The sequence below is a fragment of the Cygnus atratus genome, chromosome Z, assembly GCF_013377495.2.
Source record: "Cygnus atratus isolate AKBS03 ecotype Queensland, Australia chromosome Z, CAtr_DNAZoo_HiC_assembly, whole genome shotgun sequence".
In the NCBI taxonomy this organism is placed as follows: domain Eukaryota; kingdom Metazoa; phylum Chordata; class Aves; order Anseriformes; family Anatidae; genus Cygnus; species Cygnus atratus.
In genome coordinates, this window is record NC_066396.1 from 82,950,271 (window position 1) to 82,971,484 (window position 21,214).

At 39.1% G+C, this 21,214-nt stretch overlaps 1 protein-coding gene across 1 annotated transcript in view; it reads right to left on the reverse strand.

Moving 5' to 3' along the window:
• MCTP1 (multiple C2 and transmembrane domain containing 1) overlaps positions 1-21,214 on the reverse strand; it is a 191,593-nt gene that overhangs the window by 41,904 nt on the left and 128,475 nt on the right. Inside the window, 1 exon segment of the mRNA XM_050716521.1 lies at positions 12,197-12,316. Coding sequence (XP_050572478.1) covers positions 12,197-12,316 — 120 coding nt within the window.

A 21,214-nucleotide genomic window follows, 5' to 3' on the forward strand; every position in this document is an offset into this window, starting at 1 on the left:
CGCATACTGGTAGAAGGTCTTGAAAGAACCTGATTCTTGGTACTGTTCCTTGAATGTAATACTAATACAGATGACATTTTAAAAAACACACGTAGACATCCTCAAATATGGCATGTCAGCTACTTCACAGCTAAACAGTCAGCAGATGTTGTTCAAATGTTGCAAAATAAGATCCTTTCTGTGCAAAATAGCCCTGTTAAAAATGTATTAATCAGGAAGAGCGTACAGACTAATTACCACAAACTGACATTGCTACTGACCCATTCCTACCCTCTTTGAGGCAAAAGAACTTTGTCTATAAATAATGTGCAATTCATAATTCATACAAGATTATTGAAGCGCTTGTTCTGTCAAAGCATCTATGTGTAGTTAGGTCAAGTAAGATTACCAAAAGAAAGCACAACCACTGTATTTGCATCATAGACAAAACCCAAATACTTGTGGACTAGAATGCTGTCTTCTTAGTAAGTTAATTAATTGCAAGCTGCATTTATCCTAAAAATGATCTAGTGATCTAAAACCAGTATAGGACTTCTGAAAAAATATTTAATTGCAACTTCTAATATTAACACCTGCAAAGTATGCTTAAATTGTAATTATTTACAAGCATCTTGAATCAAAAATCAGTGATTGTAGAGAACTTTACAATTCATCCTGAATCTAAGTGGTTCATGGAAAAATGGCACATTGAAACTTAACACCACTTTTAAAAGCCCTTCTCTCTTAGTGTCAGCCTGCTGTTTCTCATACAAAACATGCATAGCGCAGGTTACTTCATGAATTGTTTTTTGTTCTAATTTCTTTGGCAAATCCAACAGAAACTCCTGCCCAGAGAAACTTTGATGACTTTATATGATATCAGTACCAGATACTCGCTTTGCACTAATATGCAAAGTAAAGAAAAAATAAAAGGAGTGGCACTACCAGATTGCAGGTTTGCTTGATGTCTGTTACCTTAGTAGCTTTTTTTTTTTTTTTTTCTTTTTGATGTAAAGTACACAACAACCCATTGCATCAGTGCTTCTCTAGATTTGCTTGTGTCTTACTTGGTTTAGTCCTTCAAACATAGGTGGTCTTAAGTGAAAAACAAAAGAAAACAATTTATGCTGTATCATATGCTACAGTGTCAAAATATCTGCAGACATTTTGACTTTCACATAAAGGTACAGAAGAAGGTACTTTCAGAAGACAAAATATAAGGGAATGATATTTGGTTCAGAATTAAATACATTTTAGATACACAAAGGGTGCAGTCAGAATTGTACTGCTCAGGACAGTTTGGATTTCATGTAATCCATATTGTCTAAATGTAGACTGTACCATACGTTTGCCTGTCACTCAATTCACGGTGTTTGTGTGTAAAATGCAAGATAAAATTATGCAATGTGTATGGATTAACAATGATGTGTAAAATGATTTAGGCTATTTCAGGTAATTTCAAAGTTGAAGCAAAGGCACTCATCATCAGTAAGCCCACTGTAGCTGTGTTTTTGTAGTCATTTTCACAACATGATGTCTGCTACTTTCACTGAATTGTTAAGGAGAAACTTTGCAAGAGATACAGCTTAATTAAAATGTCTACCCTTTCATACTGCATTTATAAGAAAAATAAAAATCAAATTAACAGATTCTGATTTAGTACTGTGGTATATCTGGAATACAACTGATCCTGATTTATACTATTAATGTTTTGACCTTGGGGTATTTCATCTGCAGTAATCATCAAGATAACTGAACCACTAGATGTAATAATAATTAGTGTGATAAGCTTGCCAGTAAGGTTGAATATATTGCAGTACAGAAGACAGCAGACTAAAAAGAAAAGCATTAGTACTTTGCTGCTAAAATACTTCCTGATTTTTACAGAGACACTCAAATACAATTATTTCTTCTTACAGAATGCATTTTGTTAGCTTATTCTGGGAAGTGCTCATGTTGTAATTTAGTCTGATTCTTAATAGGAAATGAGACTTTAATATGGCTATCAGATGCTTTTTGATGCATGCTGCTGATTACATGTAGTTCTGTAATGTCAACAACAGAATTTTTATTTGCAGTATAATAAATTTCTTGGCAACATGCATAGGCAGTAAATACAGTTTATAAGAACATGTAACCTTTCTCCTGCTGTCAGCTTTATATGCCCTCAATATTCAGTTGCTAAAACAGTTAAGAATACGTCATTTTTTATACAAAATGGCATAAGTAGAAGGCCATCTTCTCTCTATTTTTTTTTCAATATTTGGTTCCCTATTTTAGCTCTTTCTAGTATTTACACAATACACTGTGAACTGAATATTAGGTGTTTATTTGAAGTATGTCTCCATCTAAAGGCTTCAGCATGTACTGTGCACTTGAAAATGTCATATTTCTGGTTTTAGAATGCTTCATTTTCAGCTCAGCGAAACAACCAAAAAAAACCAAACCATTGTTTGCATGGCTAAATATCAACGATAAGTTTGCTATACAGGGCTACTAAAAAAGCAGCTTCACAAAATTTTCTGAGAGTTCTCCATAATAAAATAGCTTATTGTATTAATAACAGTATGAAGAGACAACGGTGCTTTTCATTATTACTAATGCTCTTCAAGTAATTTTAGGATTCTAGTAGCACCAGATACCCTACTCTTACAAAACAGTGCTTATCCACATAAATCTAAGCTTGTGAGTGTGACACAATCTATTACATTATAATTTTGAGTTGAGAAGCTTTTCGGTAGGAAAAAAATCTGTTATTAATTTTATGTGACAATGTATATAATATAAATTAATGCAACTTCAGTAAAATGAAAAAAATATATTGATACATTTCGATTAATATATTAGCACTGTACTACAGTTCCAAAGTTATTAAAGTCTAAACTGAACTAAAATGTTCCTAAGGAAAATGAAAACAAACTGAAGCTAAATAAAAAATTCACATGACTATGGGAATTTTCAATGCAAACTAAACTGATGTTAAGTTTATAAAATATTGATTATTTATAATAGCTGCGATAAGTTGTCAAGTCAGTCTTGTTGCCATGTAAATCTTGATGCAAATGCAAAAGAAAAAATCATTAAAACAGTCTCGTAGAAAAAAATGTATCTATGTGCAGTGAACTTCAATTTTCTCTTAGATGCCAATAATATTGCAAGGTTATAATTGAAAAAGTGTGGCAAAATCTAAATTAACAGATGACTGATTTATGACTGGAAGAAAAAAATATATATTTTTTAATGCTGGAAATATCTAGGGCTAGATTTTGGTGTTTTGTCTTGAAGTGACCAAAGGAAGCCAAAATATTCCAATTCTGTAGTGCGTTTGTTTTTTGTAAATGCTACTGGTATGAGAACAGCCATGTAAAGTTTTAGCAAGGGGTTATTTCATACTCTAATATTGTATGAAAACCCCTGATGCAAGGATCATACTTGCAGCGTGGACAGTCTTGTTTAGCCGTAGCACAGACAGCCAACTGCAGTATCATATCCTGTTATGCTGCAGGAGAGAAATGCTTCCTGCCCAACTTATATCTTTATATAGTGTACTCTGTGACTGTTAAATTAGTGCATAACGCATTTAAAATATTTATAGTACCAACATTTAGTTAAATAACCTTTATGTAAGATTTATGTTGATTTGTTCATTTCTCATTTAATGGCAAATTATGAAGAGCATGTTTCATAAAGATAATTCTCCATTTAAATTCAGCAGGCCATTAAATATTAAAATTATGTTTCTGATGCAATCTAGAGCAAATTTGTCCAGCTTCAGCGATTATTTGCACTCATAAAAATTAGGCTTGATTAATAAAATTTAAATGCTTGATTAAGCTGACATTTTCATGTTTCTTTTATGATTTATTAAAAAAGCCTCTGTCCCATAGTGGGGCTATCGTTTCTTTTTCTTCCCTGATCCATATGGATCATATAGAAAGAACAAACAGCTGCATGAAGACAGCAGACTACTTAATATTCAGGCACGTGTTGCTTGTGGTCTTTGTGCTCTGATAGCATCCAGACTGCACGCATAGACAGATGATGACCTATTTACAAAAGCCTTTCTAACTTCTTTTAGTGATGGTAACAGAGAGCAGGTTTGCAGTTCCGATTAATTTGGCAATGGTAAGGGAGGCTGCTTGGTTTAAGAAAAACTCGTGGACGTCGCAGCACTGCTCAGAGTGATGTGCTGATTGCCATCTGCCTCAAGCAGAAACAGAACAAGCGTCACTTTCTATTTCCAGGTACAGAGTACATTTGGCTAGTTAGCAGCAGTTAGCAAACATAAGGTGAAACCCCTTCTGCATAATGTTGAAAACCATTTCAGAAAAACAACTGTTTTTCCTATTAGAGGTGTCAACGACTTAAACTAGTTTTGCACAGATATTTTTCTATGCATAACTCTGTTTATCTCACCAGCCCTCAAACTCTGGAGATTTTGTGGCTGCTGCTGTTGCTATCATATCGGAGGCAAAACTTCTCAGCAAAGTAGAGTCAAAACGAGAAGCCAAGATGTAATTGCCAACCTGACAGCCCTCTTTTGTATCATCTCGTGTAAATGACATCCTCTGAACTCAAGCTAGCTAGAATACAGGGACAATAACATTTATCTTTGCCACAAATTCATAGCAAAAATTTAGTCCTCAGCTAGAAATCCCTGCTGACTCCCCAAGAGAAGAGGCACTGGACTCCAAGCACAAAGACCTCAATACTGCACGTGCAATGGATCTGAATCACTTGGTGTTTGTCCTCCATTAGTCTGCAGAAATTCCGTTTAACTAAAGAGCTTTATGGAGTCATTCTTTCAGGCTTTAAGACCATAATGTGTACAAACGCAGAAAAACCAAGTCACTACCTCATTATTTGCTTGTGGTAACACAGCTTTCACACCAGCAGGGAACAGGTGCCTGGAGTCAGGCCCTTTCCTGGTGGAGTTTGTTTGTATAGCAAAGTACTGCTCTCTGGCCAAACAGGAGTAGCCCCAAATTCACCAAAGGCTCTGGCCCACTGCTGACTTGTCCCCACGACAAAATGATTTGGACTGTACTGTTCTAGCTGTAGCTGAACTGACTGTGACACTACTAACTCAAGCTCATCCACCCTCACCACTTTCTTGTGGAAAGAGGGAATCCAGTGAGATGGATACAAGCATCCTTCTACCTATTTCCACCTTTTGTTTTTCTTCATGCGGTAATTTCCAGAACACTCACAATTAAAAAATAAAATAAAATTAGAGTATACATCATAACCTTAAAATAAATTACCATATAAAACCCATATATCCTGTAAAGTCTATTTAAGATCAGAGAAAAATCCTCTTGCTATCACTTTGGAGGACTATATAAAAAGAACCCACACAAACTGGTCAAAATCTCAAAATGAAATGTTATCTTTTACAGAAATTATTTTTCTTCCATTTTAAAAAGTTCATCCTAAATGAGTACATCTTTAACTTTTAATAGAAACATATACTCTGGCAACATAAGTCATCAAAGCCTATTTTGCAAAAAATCTCCAGTGAAATTAAAAGATGTATTGTACCATTTTATATCACTCTTACAAGATTAATAATATGTGTATATACTCTATTATACAGATTCATAAGAATTTGTGTATGGCACATTAACTCCCAGCTGCTCACCATCATTTTCTATGCAATGACATGTGCAACTTGAAACTTGAAGAGGAAATTAGCTGTTTAATATTTCCTTTAAGGCTCTAAGTGTTAACTATAAATGCAGGATGTGAACTGAAGTGATTAAACCTCTTCTCCATAGGGGTGTATATGGCAGAAGAACATTCATAGGTAACTCCAGGCATGTGCATTATTCTTCTTATTAAATTTTAAATTGCTTAGGAAAAAAACTAACAAATAATAGAGCAAAAGGAGAACAGGATTAGAAACATCAGTCAGAGAATCATAGAATGGATGAGGTCAGCAAGGACCTCTTGAGGTCATCTGGTCCAACCTCCCCACTCAAGCAGTGCCACCTAAGAGCAGGTTGCTCAGGACCGTGTCCAAGGGTACCTCCAAGGATGAATATTCCACAACCTCTCTGGGCAACCTGGTCCAGTGTTTGACTACCCTTATAATAAAAGTGTTTTTCTTGTGCTCAGACGGAATATCGTATTTCAGTTTGTTCCCACTGACACCAGTTCTGTCACTGGTCACTGCTGAGAAGAACCTGGATCCTTCTTCCCTGCCCATCAGGGACTTATCCACATTGTTAAGATCCCTTTGGGTGTCCTCTTCTCTAGGCTGAACAGGCTCACTCAGCTTCTCCTCCAATTTCTTCATCTTCCCTTTGCTGAAGTTCTCAGCCTGTCATGACTACAAAGCCAGCATCCATCCACTGCATGCCAGTCATGAGGTCTGTCCCACCATGCCTCTGTGATCTTGCATGCATGCAACTGCACCTTTCCCCATCATTTCAAGTTTAATGCTCTCCTCACCAGGTAGGCCACCTTCTGGGAAAAGTGGTTTTGCCCAACTTGGTGAGGTGGCTCTTGTCTCTTCCCAGCACCCCTCAGTCCTCAAAGAGGACCCCTTGGTTGTGAAAACCAAGTCCCTGTTGTTGGTAACGCCTGTGCAGTTGGATGTTGGCCTGCCAGATCTGGACTCCTCCTGCAGCCCTTCCTCCTTTATGGCAGGATCAAAGGGAAAACCACCTGGGCTCCATGTAACCTACTTAGTGAAGGAAAAAAAGGAGCTTGGAGTGTCATCAGAACAGATCCAACATGCCTGCCCAACGGCTGAGAAACTGTCACAGTTTGTCCTAACTGAAAAAAATACCAAACATTTTAGTTGGTAACTTATGCAAACCAGGCTTCATTTGCAATACGTGTTCCAACTACACAATCAACTACTTCATCTCAGGGAAGGGGACAATAGAAGCTGGAGAGTGGGAACAATTTTAATCACTTTGAGGGATTATCTGACCACTCCTTAAGTTAGGCAGATCCAGCAGACAATCAGAACAGTGCCTGAATTAGAAAAGCAGAAAATATTTTTTTTTTCCACCAGCTTCATGAAGTTCTAATAACTACGACTATTGCTTGGAAATAGAAATGAAAAAAATAAGGTCCCAGACAGCAATGCTGCTCTTCTCAGTGATCTATAAAGGAGAGATTTTTTTGTACATCAAAATATTTAGCAGTTTCTAAAAATGAATGAAGAGAAGCTTTAAACCACAGCATGCCTTCTGCTAGTTTGGATATAAGTCTTTCAATTACAGCTGTGTGGAGGACGAACTTTTCTGGTTGCTCATCTATTGCAAAGCGATATGGGTTTCCCAAAGAATTAAGGTGTCTGAGGAATAACCCAGTCCTTTGCTCTCCCTCTACCCTTGTTCTCCCTGAGCAGCCCAGGCGGTCTGTCACTGTGCCATGCTTGGCTACCCTGTACCTGTAACATGCACAGGGCTGGCAATATGTAACGGCAACACCTCGTCAGCAGCTGACAGGAAGGGCTGCTTCCCACAGCACAGATGACAAGGAGCAGCGGGCAGCAGGGATGGGAAAGTGGCAGCAGTTGATACCTCTCCTCTCCCTCAGAGGATGTGAAAAAGACACTGGGAAGAAAAAAAAAAAAGCACACGCACACACAGAAAGCAGTAAGATCCACTCAGTTCTCATCTTGTGTTTCCGTAGGGATTGTTTAAGATCAGAACTGCAGTCATGCTAAAAATAAATTATTTCACGAGGTCAGATACTTAGGAGGAGGACTATAAGGAAGTGCAAGAATATGGATGGTATTTCCTTAAATCAAGAAATATCCTTGGGGACAGAAGTTAGGTAAGCTTCAGGCAAAAATGTTACTGCAAAATTCAGAAGAAAGCATTAAGAATGCCTTCTTAGTGTTTTTTCCTTGTTTAATACCTGGAGAAAATATTTATTCTGTGATTTTTAGTTCCTACCACATGACTCAATACCAAAAGTTCATTCATTTTAGATCAGTCCTGAATTCTCACACTCACTCAGAGAACTGTCCACTAAATCTACATATAGCCCACTCTTACACTTCCTTCTGTGAGACCATGAAACCTCTCCAGTTACCCCAACATTTAATGCAAGAGTTTGTATTCGATGAAAGCATGCTTTTCAGAAACACAACTAACCTTGACCTAAATGTATAAGTGATATGGACTCCAATGCTTCTTCTGAAGTTTGTGCCAGCATTTGATTAAAACAACAGTGATGATCAGTCATGCAAAGAAAGGCCACCTAAATCCATGAAAGCAATAATACCAACTATGCAGCTTCACCTCTCCACTGGACTTTCCAATAGACTTATATCCTACTTGTAGATACACCTGGGGCTCACCCTTGCCCCATTCTCATTGCACAATTAATTCAAGAAAGGATTTGTGCATTGAACTTGTTAGAATTGGAGTAAGTGGCAGAATAATCATACTAACACTCAGATGTGGACAGAAACTTAGTGAATCATTTCATTGATTTGCAGTGAAGTGCAGTCTGTAATACTTGTACTAATGAGACATTTGATAATTGTTTTTGTAGGGATGCTACAATGGGAAAAAATTCTTCTGAGCTCCTTTTCAAGGCCCAAAAGTATAATGTACAAACAATATTTAATTACACTTATCTAGTGTTAATTCAGTAAGACGGAAACAGCAAATAGATTTATCTTTTTGCATTATCGTTAACTTGAGGATTCCAAAGTAACTTCTAAAGATAGATAATATTTCTAAGATAAGTAGTCATTGTTTTCACTGAGGCACACAAAAAATCTCTGGAGACCTGGAAACAGAAGCCAGATCATCTGAATCCTGAAGCATTCTCTAGCCACTAGGAAACACTGCTTAATTAATTTAGTTAATATTTACACTCTGCATAGGAAACCAGAAATATTTAAATGACTCCTAATCTAATGATACTGTGCTAATGACCTGAGCTAAGGGCTTGTGATATTACTGAAGATTTGTGAGTTAATTAGAAAGACATTCAGTAAGTTAGTAGATCACTTCATAGAAGACAGATGCTCACCATGATGATAACCAAGCTCAATTCAGTAAAAATGAGGTCCCACCTTACTTGTAATAAATAAAAAGTAGTAATTAATAGCACAGATATGAAATATTTAGGAAGAAACTGACTGGTTAACATGAACTGTGTGGCTTGGTCTGAAGCAATCTCAGCAAGAGGAACATTTTCAGAGCATCACTTGGTGTCCTGAACAGAACCCATCAATAGCTTCATTATTTTGGTGGCAAAGTTACATGACCCACTTAATCTTCACAGGTAGGTGTTATTTCAGAGAGAAATTAAGTGTATTGCAGCTTACAAGCAAATCTCTCCTTTCACAAGGGATTTCAGTTACTCATAAAATCTACAGGTTGAGAAGCTTTAAGCATTAAAGGCAGCAGGAGACTAAGGGCTGTGGTTTACAAAATGCATCTCTTAAATCTTGATCTTAGGCTTTTTCTATACTTGTAACAATCTTTGCGATTAGGGAGTATCTCTACCATCCCCACCTTTAATTTTAGATGACCCTTTGAAGTCTAACAGTCTTACTGATGCAGACAAGTAATATCAGTGCCAGGATCAGGGCTGTATCAGTTCTTCTGGTCACACTAAGGTCATAGGATCGTTCAGGCTGGAAGGAACCTGAAAAAGTGTTTAATCCAACCTCCGGGCCAAAGCAAGGTTGACCGTGAGGTCAGATCAAGTTGCTCACAGCTTTAGCCTGTCAGGACCTGAAAACTTCCAACAGAGACAGCAGTGCCTCCCTGAGTAACCTCTTCCACTGCTTAACTATCCTCATGGCAAAAAAAGATAATTTTTATTTGTTCGTTTCAATGTATGCCTCTTGCTCTCCCAACCATGTATCAGCATGAAATACCTAGCTCCAACTTCTTGATATCCTCCTTGTAGGTAGTGGAAGGCAGCTGTTTGGGTCACCTGCAACCTCTGAGCCCACTTCTCTCTGCTTTGCCTTACGGTGAGTGCTTAAGCACCCTCACCATCTTTCCAGCCCTCCAGTGAACTCACTCGCATTAATCAACATCTTTCTTGAACTGGGGTGTCCAAAAGTGGGCAGTATTCCAGATGCAGCCTAGCAAGCGCTGTGCAGAGGAGGTTAATTGCTCCTTCAGTCCACTGTTAATGCAGCCCATGATGCTGGTGGCCCTTTTTGCCAACAGGTCACGGTGCTGGCTCATGCTTACCTTGCTGTCTACTGAGACACACAGGTCCAGCTCAGGAGAGCTGCTTCCCAGACAATCAGTCTCCAGCCTGTACCATGGCAAGGTATTATTCCACCCAAAGAGCAAGACTTCACATTTTTCCTTCTTGAATTTCATGAGGTAGCTATTGGTCATTCCACCAGCATGCCTAGGTCTCTGACTGGCACATCTGGTGTATCAACTAGTCTCACCGCCCTGGTGTCACCAAAAAACTTGATGGGAGTGCAGTCTGTCACCTCCTACAGGTCACTGAAGACAACAACAAATGGGACAGGTCCTTGTATGCTGTGGTACTCCACTTGTTACCAACCTCCAGATAGAGTACAACTAATTAAACACTGTCCTCTAAGACCAATCACACAACCCTTTCTTTTTTTTTCATCCATCTAGCTATCCATCCATATCGTAGTGTCCTAGACAGCACACTGCTTTTAGGGAGTGAGTACTGAAATGAATATTAAATTGATACAGCTCAGCAAAATCCTTAAGCTGCCTGGATACTACAAAATTTGCACTGCACAGAAAACAACTTCGACTTTTGATATGTGCTCCTGAAAATCCAAACTATGCTTTTTTTAAATCAATTAATATCAGTTATTAGTAAATATTTGCTACTTTACATCCCAGATACATGCATTTAATTAAATAATAGGATTAGATGAAGAGAAGAAAATGCTTATACTAAGCTCAATGAATGGTAACATACAAATGATAAACTGTGAAATCCAATAAAATGTGATACATTCTGAAACTGTTAACAATTTAGAATCATTTTAACCTTTAACTTCAGTATGTGAAAGAAAAAATGCAACATAAGGACATAGTCTCACACAACCAATTTCAAAGAATTTGGCTTCTCCTGACCTATAAGCCTCTCATCTCTGCTCCCACACAAACCCTATTCTGAGGATAGTACATTCTATATTTTTAAAAGATATTTTCCACAAAAATGGGCATATTTTTTGGCCACCTGGAGAAAAATTAAATTGCAGGTGGGGAAACTGTCCATTGAGTTTTCCAAACTGAAATATTTTCGAGGAGGGAAGGGAAGGGAAGGGAAGGGAAGGGAAGGGAAGGGAAGGGAAGGGAAGGGAAGGGAAGGGAAGGGAAGGGAAGGGAAGGGAAGGGAAGGGAAGGGAAGGGAAGGGAAGGGAAGGGAAGGGAAGGGAAGGGAAGGGAAGGGAAGGGAAGGGAAGGGAAGGGAAGGGAAGGGAAGGGAAGGGAAAAGGGGGAAAGGGAGGAAAGGGGAAAGGGGAAGCAAAGCAAGGGAAAGCAAAGCAAGGGAAAGCAAAGCAAGGGAAAACGAGAGGAGAGGAGAGGAGAGGAGAGGAGAGGAGAGGAGAGGAGAGGAGAGGAGAGGAGAGGAGAGGAGAGGAGAGGAGAGGAGAGGAGAGGAGAGGAGAGGAGAGGAGAGGAGAGGAGAGGAGAGGAGAGGAGAGGAGAGGAGAGGAGAGGAGAGGGAAAGGGAAAGGGAAAGGGAAAGGGAAAGGGAAAGGGAAAGGGAAAGGGAAAGGGAAAGGGAAAGGGAAAGGGAAAGGGAAAGGGAAAGGGAAAGGGAAAGGGAAAGGGAAAGGGAAAGGGAAAGGGAAAGGGAAAGAAAGGGAAAGAAAAGAAAGGGAAAGAAAAGGGGGAGGGAAGGGGAAGGGGAAGGGGAAGGGGAATGGGGAGGGGGAGGGGGAGGGGGAGGGGGAGGGGGAGGGGGAGGGGGAGGGGGAGGGGGAGGGGGAGGGGGAGGGGGAGGGGGAGGGGGAGGGGGAGGGGGAGGGGGAGGGGAAGGGGAAGGGGAAGGGGAAGGGAAAGGGGAAGGGAAAGGGAAAGGGAAAGGGAAAGGGAAAGGGAAAGGGAAAGGGAAAGGGAAAGGGAAAGGGAAAGGGAAAGGGAAAGGGAAAGGGAAAGGGAAAGGGAAAGGGAAAGGGAAAGGGAAAGGGAAAGGGAAAGGGAAAGGGAAAGGGAAAGGGAAAGGGAAAGGGAAAGGGAAGGACATGTATGTGCTTGAAGCAGAGAAGACTTACTGTATCATGTTGCCTGTTATCTTTCCCCGATATGATCAAGAAGTAGTTCCATGCCAACAGCAACAACAAAGCCAGTGGTATCATGTAGAGCTCAAAGTTCCAGACCACAAAAAGAAAAAGCTAGAAGACAGAGCAGGAAAAAAAAAGTGATTCAACTCAGCATTACATTAAATTCTTGTGCACAGTTAAGAGCAACAAATTAAAACCATTCTAAAGTAAATCACCTATCCTTAGGCAGGCAACTTGTTAAACCACTTCACTGAGTAGCCACTTACCCGTGCAAAACAACTGCTAATCTTTTCACTGTCTTGTACCTTATCTTTTGCAAAGGAAAATTCTATGATTCTACGAAAGTTGATACAGGATAGCCTAAGACGGAATGTTAATTGTTTTCTCATAAAATAATGCTTATGTGGACAAAATAACGCAAAATGGCATAAAAATTAGATCACAATGTAATACAGTTGGTTATTTCAAAAAGTTAATTTGCTGTTCAAAAGAAAGAACCTAATAATGTTGTAGTGATGTCACACAAACAGAAGTAATTAAATGTGAAAAATTCCTTTGTACAGAAAATCCACAAAAAATCACAGTAACAAGCAAATAGCATGCAAGTATTTTAGTGAAAACACAGTGAAACAGTAATGACCTCAGAATATTAGAAAATGGGATTGAAAGGGGTGTTGAGCAGCTGCCAAAGTCCACCCCTACAACAACTTCCATTTGCTGAAGGGGCTGGCAGGAGCGTGGTGGGCAACATCTCCCAGAGATGCAAGCTTCCATGAGTGTACAAGGGAACTGGGATCCCCGCAGAAACCCACCTCCAGCACACAGCTCCGTACACCACAGAGCTGTGACATGCTTCGTAAGGTGGACTTCAGCTCCAGATCTGTCGCTCCTGAGAATCGGTATAGTGATGACTTTTTTGGAGCCTGGAAGTCCTAAACTTTTGTCAGATGCTGCAGCTGTCTGGCAGAGACACATTCAGCTAGATACCTTTCCCTGCTGGTTCAAGCATTGGAATAATTGGTTTGCAAGAAAGAAGTAAAGATATTTGGGTATAGATGGGGTCAAACTAAAACCAGTTTTACACCCCATTTTCCTTAGGAACAAAACCCCCTTTGTTTTAGCCAGCTCAAACCATAACCTGAGTTTGTTTTCTCCTAATATGGCCAAAACCACAAATGGAAGTGTTATAGCAAATCATGCTATTTACTCCAGCTTACAATTAAGCTTCAGATATCTTGCTAAGCCATTGTCATCCAAATAGTTAAGCTCTGGAATGTTTGTATTTTCACTACCAACTAAAATTAATCAAGGTGCTGTGTCACATAACTTGCAAACCTAAGACAATGCCAGTAACCAGGAAAACTAAAAAGTGGCTTATTTTGCCATATCAGTCACCAAGACGTATATAAACTTGAGTAAAAAGAAAATGGGCATTTTAATAGTCTTCTGCTGGGTTTCTGTTTCAATTTAAAACAAAATCTTCTTACCAAATACAAGCTTCCACATAAAGGAAAAAAAAATCTTTAAGTCATCTCCTATCTCAAGATCAACTAAGCTACCTCACACCCCTATCACTGAATGCTATGCATACAGAAGTCCTGGGAGACTGCAAGACAAACATGATAAACACTGAAAGAACTGAAAAAGCACTGAGTGCGACATATGTAAGAGGATATTGGCACTCGTAACAGTTAATATTTCATTTGAAAGAAAACCATCTTTTTTAGGTTGTTTAGTTTAAAAGGAAATCTGTTAGGAATGGTAATGAATAAGAAGCAAACAACAGCTCACAGATTTTGAGTTTCTCCACGAGCTTGCTAACTACCCTTTTGAGAGCATGATCTGCAGGAACTTGATGCAGTAAATTTGATATGGCCAACTTAAAAACAGAATTCACATCTTAAAAGAAAAGCAAAAAGTTCTTGCACCCATTAACCTCAGAAAGGCCCTGAGTCAATGCATACATGTTGGAGGGAGCTTTGGAAGTCAGCAGACAGTATCCAACTACCAGTAAAACAGACCCCAGAGATTACCAGTTGAGAAATGGCAATGCATACAGTCCTCCTTATGTTCCCATCCCAACTTTGGTTAAAAAGATGGAAAGGAAATCTTTCTGTAATATCCTGGCTGCTGAGAAATGAAGCTAGTAACCCAGATGGTCTCAGGAGATACTGACCTGACAAGAGACTGTGGAACATGGTCATCACATAACCTGTACTCCAGGACGTCAATGAGTTCCCATTCAAATACACATCACCAGAAATTTCTAAGTGCCAAATGATCCTTAACGCTATTAATTCCTTAAAATACTGTAATTTGTAGGCTAATAAGATATTATGCTAAGATATTACCTCTTTATGACTTGTATGGACATATCTTTTCCACAATGTGGATATTACACCTGCCATCTCCTTTAGATGATTTTGCTGACCTGCCAGCTTCATTTCCATCTAGTGTGGCTGAATTTCAACTAGTTCCTCCTTTCAGGCACCTGTCTCAGCCAGCCACTGGGAAAACAGGATCTCTATATTTGCAACACAAATGAGATGTATGCTGCATGAGACCAGCACAGTGATGGCACTGCAAGTGAAATGGCCTCACTATCTTCCCCAGAACAAAAATGCACTCACAGAAACACACAAGGGAGAAAACAAGCAGATTCCCAACAGGAGATAGAACTTTTCAGTAAAAATGAACAACCCCAAAATCTAGTGAAAAACAGCAAGAAAATCCAGGGGCTCAGTTATTACACACAAAGGACCTCATAGACAGGGGGAGAGGGAAGAAGTGGTATGTGTGAAGCTATTCTCTTCTTTTCATCCATGAAGGGGAAGAAAACTTACATATCCATCCATTAAACAAATAAAGGACCAAAAAAAAAAAGTCTAGAAAGGCTATGGAACAAGGATAAAAGGGCAGGTCTGGGACTTGCGTATGCCTATGAAGCATCCAGTGGAATATGGACTCTATCTAGTTTGCCCTCTTCCAAAGAAATAATGGCTTTAACTTGTTTAAAAAAAGGATCCTCATCACTACTGAAACAAGCCAACTATTTTAAGGGAGGAGTGGGAGTCTCAAAGGTTACAGTTTAATATAGCTGCCATCTCCTACACAGAAGGCTATAAGGGAGGACTTTTTCTTCTCCCCCATGAGATCAAGATTTTCAGAGTCACAGGCATGAACTGGCCATTTACAACATCACATCAGTTGATACTCTTAGTGAGAGACACATGCATTAAATGATCGTTCAGGGAGACACATGACACTATCCCTCGTGTACAACACTTCAAAAAATAATTTAAGTTGGAGTATTGAATATCCTATTCTTTTGCAAACTACAGTATATTTTAAAAAGAAATCTCATCCAAAATGATTAACACTTCCTACTGTTCAGAAAAAAAGCCTGCCCTTTCAGACTAGCAGCTGTGGATCATTAGCTTTCCAGTGATGAGATGTGTTTGATGAGTATTTTTCTTTCTAATTAAGAGATGAGATCCTCTATTTGACTCTCTCTTCAGACAGAAGTGAAGAGAAAGATTTCTGCGTATGTGGAAAGGCCATATTCTACAGAACAATTATTTCAGATTTCTTTTTATCTACCTCCACCCCATTTCATTTCATTTTTAACAGAACCCTGTTTGCACCCACAGACTTCACAGCATTAACCCTTGTCTTTCCCAGCTCTTTTTATTTTTCCATTTCCTTCTATCTGACTACCAGCAGAAAACAGCATACAAAAAAGGGAGCACCCCAGACAGGAGACACTGACCCACATCTTCAGGTGCAGCAGGGAACAGCGTACAGCTGAAGGAGGAGGGCTGCAAGTACAGCTGTGTGAGAACTTTCTGACAAAAATTAGGAAACGCTTACTTCACAGAAATGCCTGCTTTCAATAAAGTCACACAGCTGAGCAAAGGATGCTTCCAGCTGACATGTAGGGAGCTTTCCGGAACCTTTCAACAACCTTGATATCTGGATTACCTTGCGGCAAAAGAGTAAAGGGGCCTTGACAGCACGCCAGCCTCTAAGCTTTCAGGGCTTGTTGCTGCAGTGACTGGGGACTGGAAGTCGAAGAGGATGAGTCACCTCGCGAGTCCCAGGCTGACACGGGAACCTCTGAAATCTGTATTCACAGCACCCGGAGTCAGAGGCTGTAATGTGTTCAGCAGTAGGGTGAGATACGGACATTTCCGTCACCGCCGTGTCACGCAGTGCATGTCACTCATACCACAGCCTCCTCTCCGAGTTACAGCTTTCTCTGTTCGTTTTTAAAGAGGATTCTTACAGCCTTATTTATGTATTATCTATATCTGTGCACTATATGCTTTACCCAACTCCTGATTATCCTGGAAATTTAAAAGTTGGCTGAACAGAGTTTTGGCACCATTGCAAACAGAGCCTCCGTCTGCAACTCCAAACAGTGTGCTCTAATCGTAAGATCATCCATTTACCCTTTAAGCTTAAAAGGACAATTGTATTTCCTGAGGTTTTGTCCCTTGTATGTATTCTCAGAAGACTAGGAAGAATAAAAGATAACCTACATATCTTCATGGTACAGACTTTCTATTAAGTACTGCAGGTTTAAAGGCTCCAGCAAAATCCTGCATGGTGTTTATACTGTAAAACACTTAAAAAATAATTTTCATTGCACTTTGGAGAGTCAGCAGCCTCTTCCATTACAAAAATTGGTCTGCTACCTCTGAGGATGATGGCTCCTCTCTTCTTCTACGGCACTTCTATTTAACAAACTAAAACTGAAATATGTCCTTTAGCTGTATCAGATCCCAAACACACCGCTATTAATGTAAATATATATGGAAGTCCATTTAGAACGTAGAGCCCTTGTTGAGGTAAGTCTGGAAGAAATATGTCTTTTGAACATAATATAAAGCATCCTCCAACATTTTTTTTCAGCACTCTTGCAATTTCAGATCCAGTTACCTGAGTGTCAGGTAGCAGTGGACTCTGAAAGATTTGAATCTAAACTACACTATCTGTTACTCCATTTCTTTAGATAGGCACAGGTCAACTTGAAAATGGCTAAAACATGGGAACACATAAAAATTTATATAAACTTAATAGACTGAAGTATTATTTTAACATCAGTCTTGGTGAGGCTTTTGGTGTATTTAGGACAGCTCTTGTTAGAATACTTTGGTCCCATGATCTACAAGAAAAGAGCAAAAGAATTTCCATTTCCTACCAGGCAGAGATTTCTGGTAATGGTATTTCCATGATAACCTGTACAACAAATCCATGGTTCTATTACACCTTCATTCTTTCACCTTAGTGTGGTGCAATGCTATTTATTAAGGAAGCAAGTCTGACAATTAGATATGACTCACTTAATGTGCCTCATACCAGCCAGGATGTTTTGAAACACAACTGTATCTAGATAGACTTATTTCCTCTGAAGAACCTTCATACTAACATCCAATCACATCATAATGTAAACTGCCTGTCTTTACAAGATTGCCAGCACCAGTAAAACCTTCTAGGTAGAAGCTTGAAATTTTTCATTTATTTTTTTTTCTTACAACTTGTAACTGACATTTCACATCTTTTTGCAGAAGCCATAGATGAAAGTGCTAAGGCTTTGCTCCAAGAATGCTGACAATTCCAAGAAAGTGAACCCCAGAGCATGAATACAGCACTGTTTTAAACAGCATATGAATTAGTAATGTAAAATTCATGTCACTGTTTTCAGTTTCATATAGCAAAAGTTAGGTGGAAATAAAAAAGGAAAAAAAAATCTGTAAATATTTACAAAATGTGGTATCTCTTGGGTCATTTCTTCTCCTTCATTTAACAGCTTCTGAGCTGCATTATTAAAACTGCAGATTTAGTAGTCAGGTTAAAATTAGAAGAGGGAAATATGGCTCACTGAGACCATTCTCATATCACACTGCCTATTGTTGCTGTCAGGGCAGTTCAACACAGATTTGTTGTCTCAAGACTTTTAAAATGCAGACAAACTCAGAGAAATCAATACTATTTTCTCTATGAGCAATAATACCTGGTATCAAGTAACAAACGCCCTACTAGGATACATTAGATCAAAGGCACGTCTGAGAATGGTTCATTGAGCCTTGGTCCCATTTTAATACTACATTTTCTGAACAAAACCTAATTGTTTACTGAATGACCCATGTCTTTGTTTTAGCAACATTACCATGAACACTGTTACAGACATTATTTTCTAAGCAAAAAAGTGCTTTTAATGCCTGTCCTCAGATTGATTTCACTTTGCTCTAATATAGAACTCTTAGGCTGACTTATACTTTTTAGCACAGTTCTGCTGAGAGGGGTGACAACCAGCTGTAAAGCTCAAGCCTCTTTACAATTCAAAGTGTCCAATTTTACCATGAGCTTTTAAAAAGGATGCATTTAGTCCTCCCCCTGTTGCATATGATTTTTCCATTGGAAATCAATCCCGTTGTTCCTAACTTTAAAATTCCTTAAAAGTTGCCTAACAGTTACAGAAATAAACATGTCATTTCGGTCGGAAGTGTCACACGCTGGAAGACATTTCTAAAACGTACATTTCACATAATTTTAGACTTTTCTGAACACACAAATCTCTACTGCAAAACTATGTTCATATTCCTTTACACGAAAATTTGGAACCTAGCAGAATTCTGCTCCGTTACAATTGCACTGCTCTGAGGGTGGGACAGTTGAAAATGTAAATGTATGTGTCACTTTAGAAGCAAAATCCGAAGTGCTGACTTTATGAAAGGTGTAAAATCACAACATGGATCATATTTGATAATTACAGCTATTTATATAATTGCAGATGAAAGAAAATCATTCAGCATTTTAAGACAAACACTATAAAAAGTGTAATAGAGCATAAAAGTCATCATTACCCAAGTATTGGAAAATAAAGACTTGTAGGTTTTTTTTTTTTTTTTTCCGGAGAAAAATAGGTCACATAGTTTAAAAAGTTACCAGCTGAATGTGAGCTACTTACACTTCACAAATGGCTTTTCTGTGCTCATTTCTACTGGTACCAGAGAGAAACTAAACAACCCCTCCCCACCACTCATTCATAACTAATCACCACTGAAATAAATGGGCCATTAGAAGTCTAGACACTGAAGGAGTAAGCCTTTTGGTTGTAGGAAAACCTATAGGGACAGCAAAACAATTTAAGTTGTATGAGAATCAAGACTGAAGTTACCTGGTTAAGAGGCATACTGTGATTTCCATTAATAAAATGCAAAAAAATACTGATTTATGTTTTGATAACCATATTCATGTTTGGAACAAACAGAGATACTGGATTCCATAAAAGAGCAGAGAGACTTCCACAAGCTGTTTTTGAAGTCTCATTTCACAGACGGGAACTATACTGCCCTTACTATATTGAGGACACTATGGTTTAAACTTTCAGTTAAGGCTAAATCCTATAAATTTTCTTCCACCACTATTTGGAAATAGCTGCATCAACATAATGGTTTCTCTGATGTCCTAGAGATGTCAACTGGTCACACTGCCCTTGCTGAATCTGTCCCTTCACGCAGAGCTGAAAGTAAGGTAGAATAAAGCAATATTTCTGCTTCTTCTGTTTCCTTTCTGTTCTTATAAACAGTCTGATCTACAATTTTTGTTTGGAAGAGGTGTGGAGCCACCACAGAATAGGGTGACAGAAGAATCACCAAAAGACAGCATCGCTACTTTTCAAAATTCTAAGAACATCCGTTCAATAGAGCACTAATACACGTAGACAAATTCAAATTTCCCTAGTGATTTCCTTAAAATCTTTTTTATGTATTAGGAACTGTTTTGAAAGGTTCTACTTGCCATCAACTATCACTTGAAGGCAAGTAACTTGGCCTAATGTTGGCTTTAGTGAGCAATCAATGAATGAATCAATCAATCCACTTTAGCGAGCCTTTCGGGTTGATGTTCACACTTGCGACTGATGACTGGTTTTGTTTTCTTGTTCTACCATGTCTGGAATATTGGTTGAGTTTAACTGTAAAGAATAAATAAATAAAAACAAAGAGCAAAAAAGACAGTGAAGGGTCTGCAGGGGAAGGTGTATGAGGAGCAGCTGAGGTCCCTGGGTTTGGTTAGCCCAGAGCAGAGCAGGCTGAGGGGAAGCCTCATGGCAGCCTGCAGGGCAGCGGAGGGGCAGGTGCTGAGCTCTGCTCTCTGGGGACAGCGATAGGACCCGAGGGAATGGCATGGAGCTGGGACAGGGGAGGGTCAGGCCAGGTGTTAGGGAAAGGTTCTGCACCCAGAGGGTGGTCGGGCACTAAAAGAGGGGCTGCCTGGGGATGTGGTCATGGCACTGAGCCTGCTGGAGTTCAAGAAACATTTAGACAGCACTCCCAGACACAGTGTCTGGTTTTTAGGGTGGTCCTGTGTAGACCCAGGAGTTGGACTCGGTGATCTTTGTGGGTCCCTTCCAACTTGGGATATTCTGTGATTCTATGATACTATGAAAAGCCTAAAATTTCTTTGCCTTTGATTGTCCAGCTTTCTATAAGTTCCTATGGCTTAACCTGCAAGTCATTCACAGAATGTAAGAGAATGCCTTTCTACCTTTTAACTTACTTCACTGTAAACACATTTTAATGAATAATAATACATTTCAACTACCTTGCCACTTTCTGTAACTTCATCTCTCAGTTTGTCTTGTAATTTTCTAATTTTCTCCTTCACTGATTGCTAGACTTCCCTCCAACTTCAGTTCTGAAAAAGCTTGCAGAGTTATGTTTAGCATCTCTACCAAAGTGTGCCTATTTCTATTTGCAACTCTCATATTAATCCAGGGGTGATATTACTGACTTCTCATTTCTTTACCGTGCTTCACTCTTTCCCCACAGGCACCACCTAGTATTCCCTCCTTCCATCCCAAATGATCTGCTTACACTTATTTAGATGCTAGGGATGTCTAGAAGTGATACTAGGTATATATTTTCCTTCAGTGTTTACCAAGCCCCTAAACTTTCTTGTGCAAAGTAAGATTGTAGATTGCAGAAATGAGAAGTCAGCAGA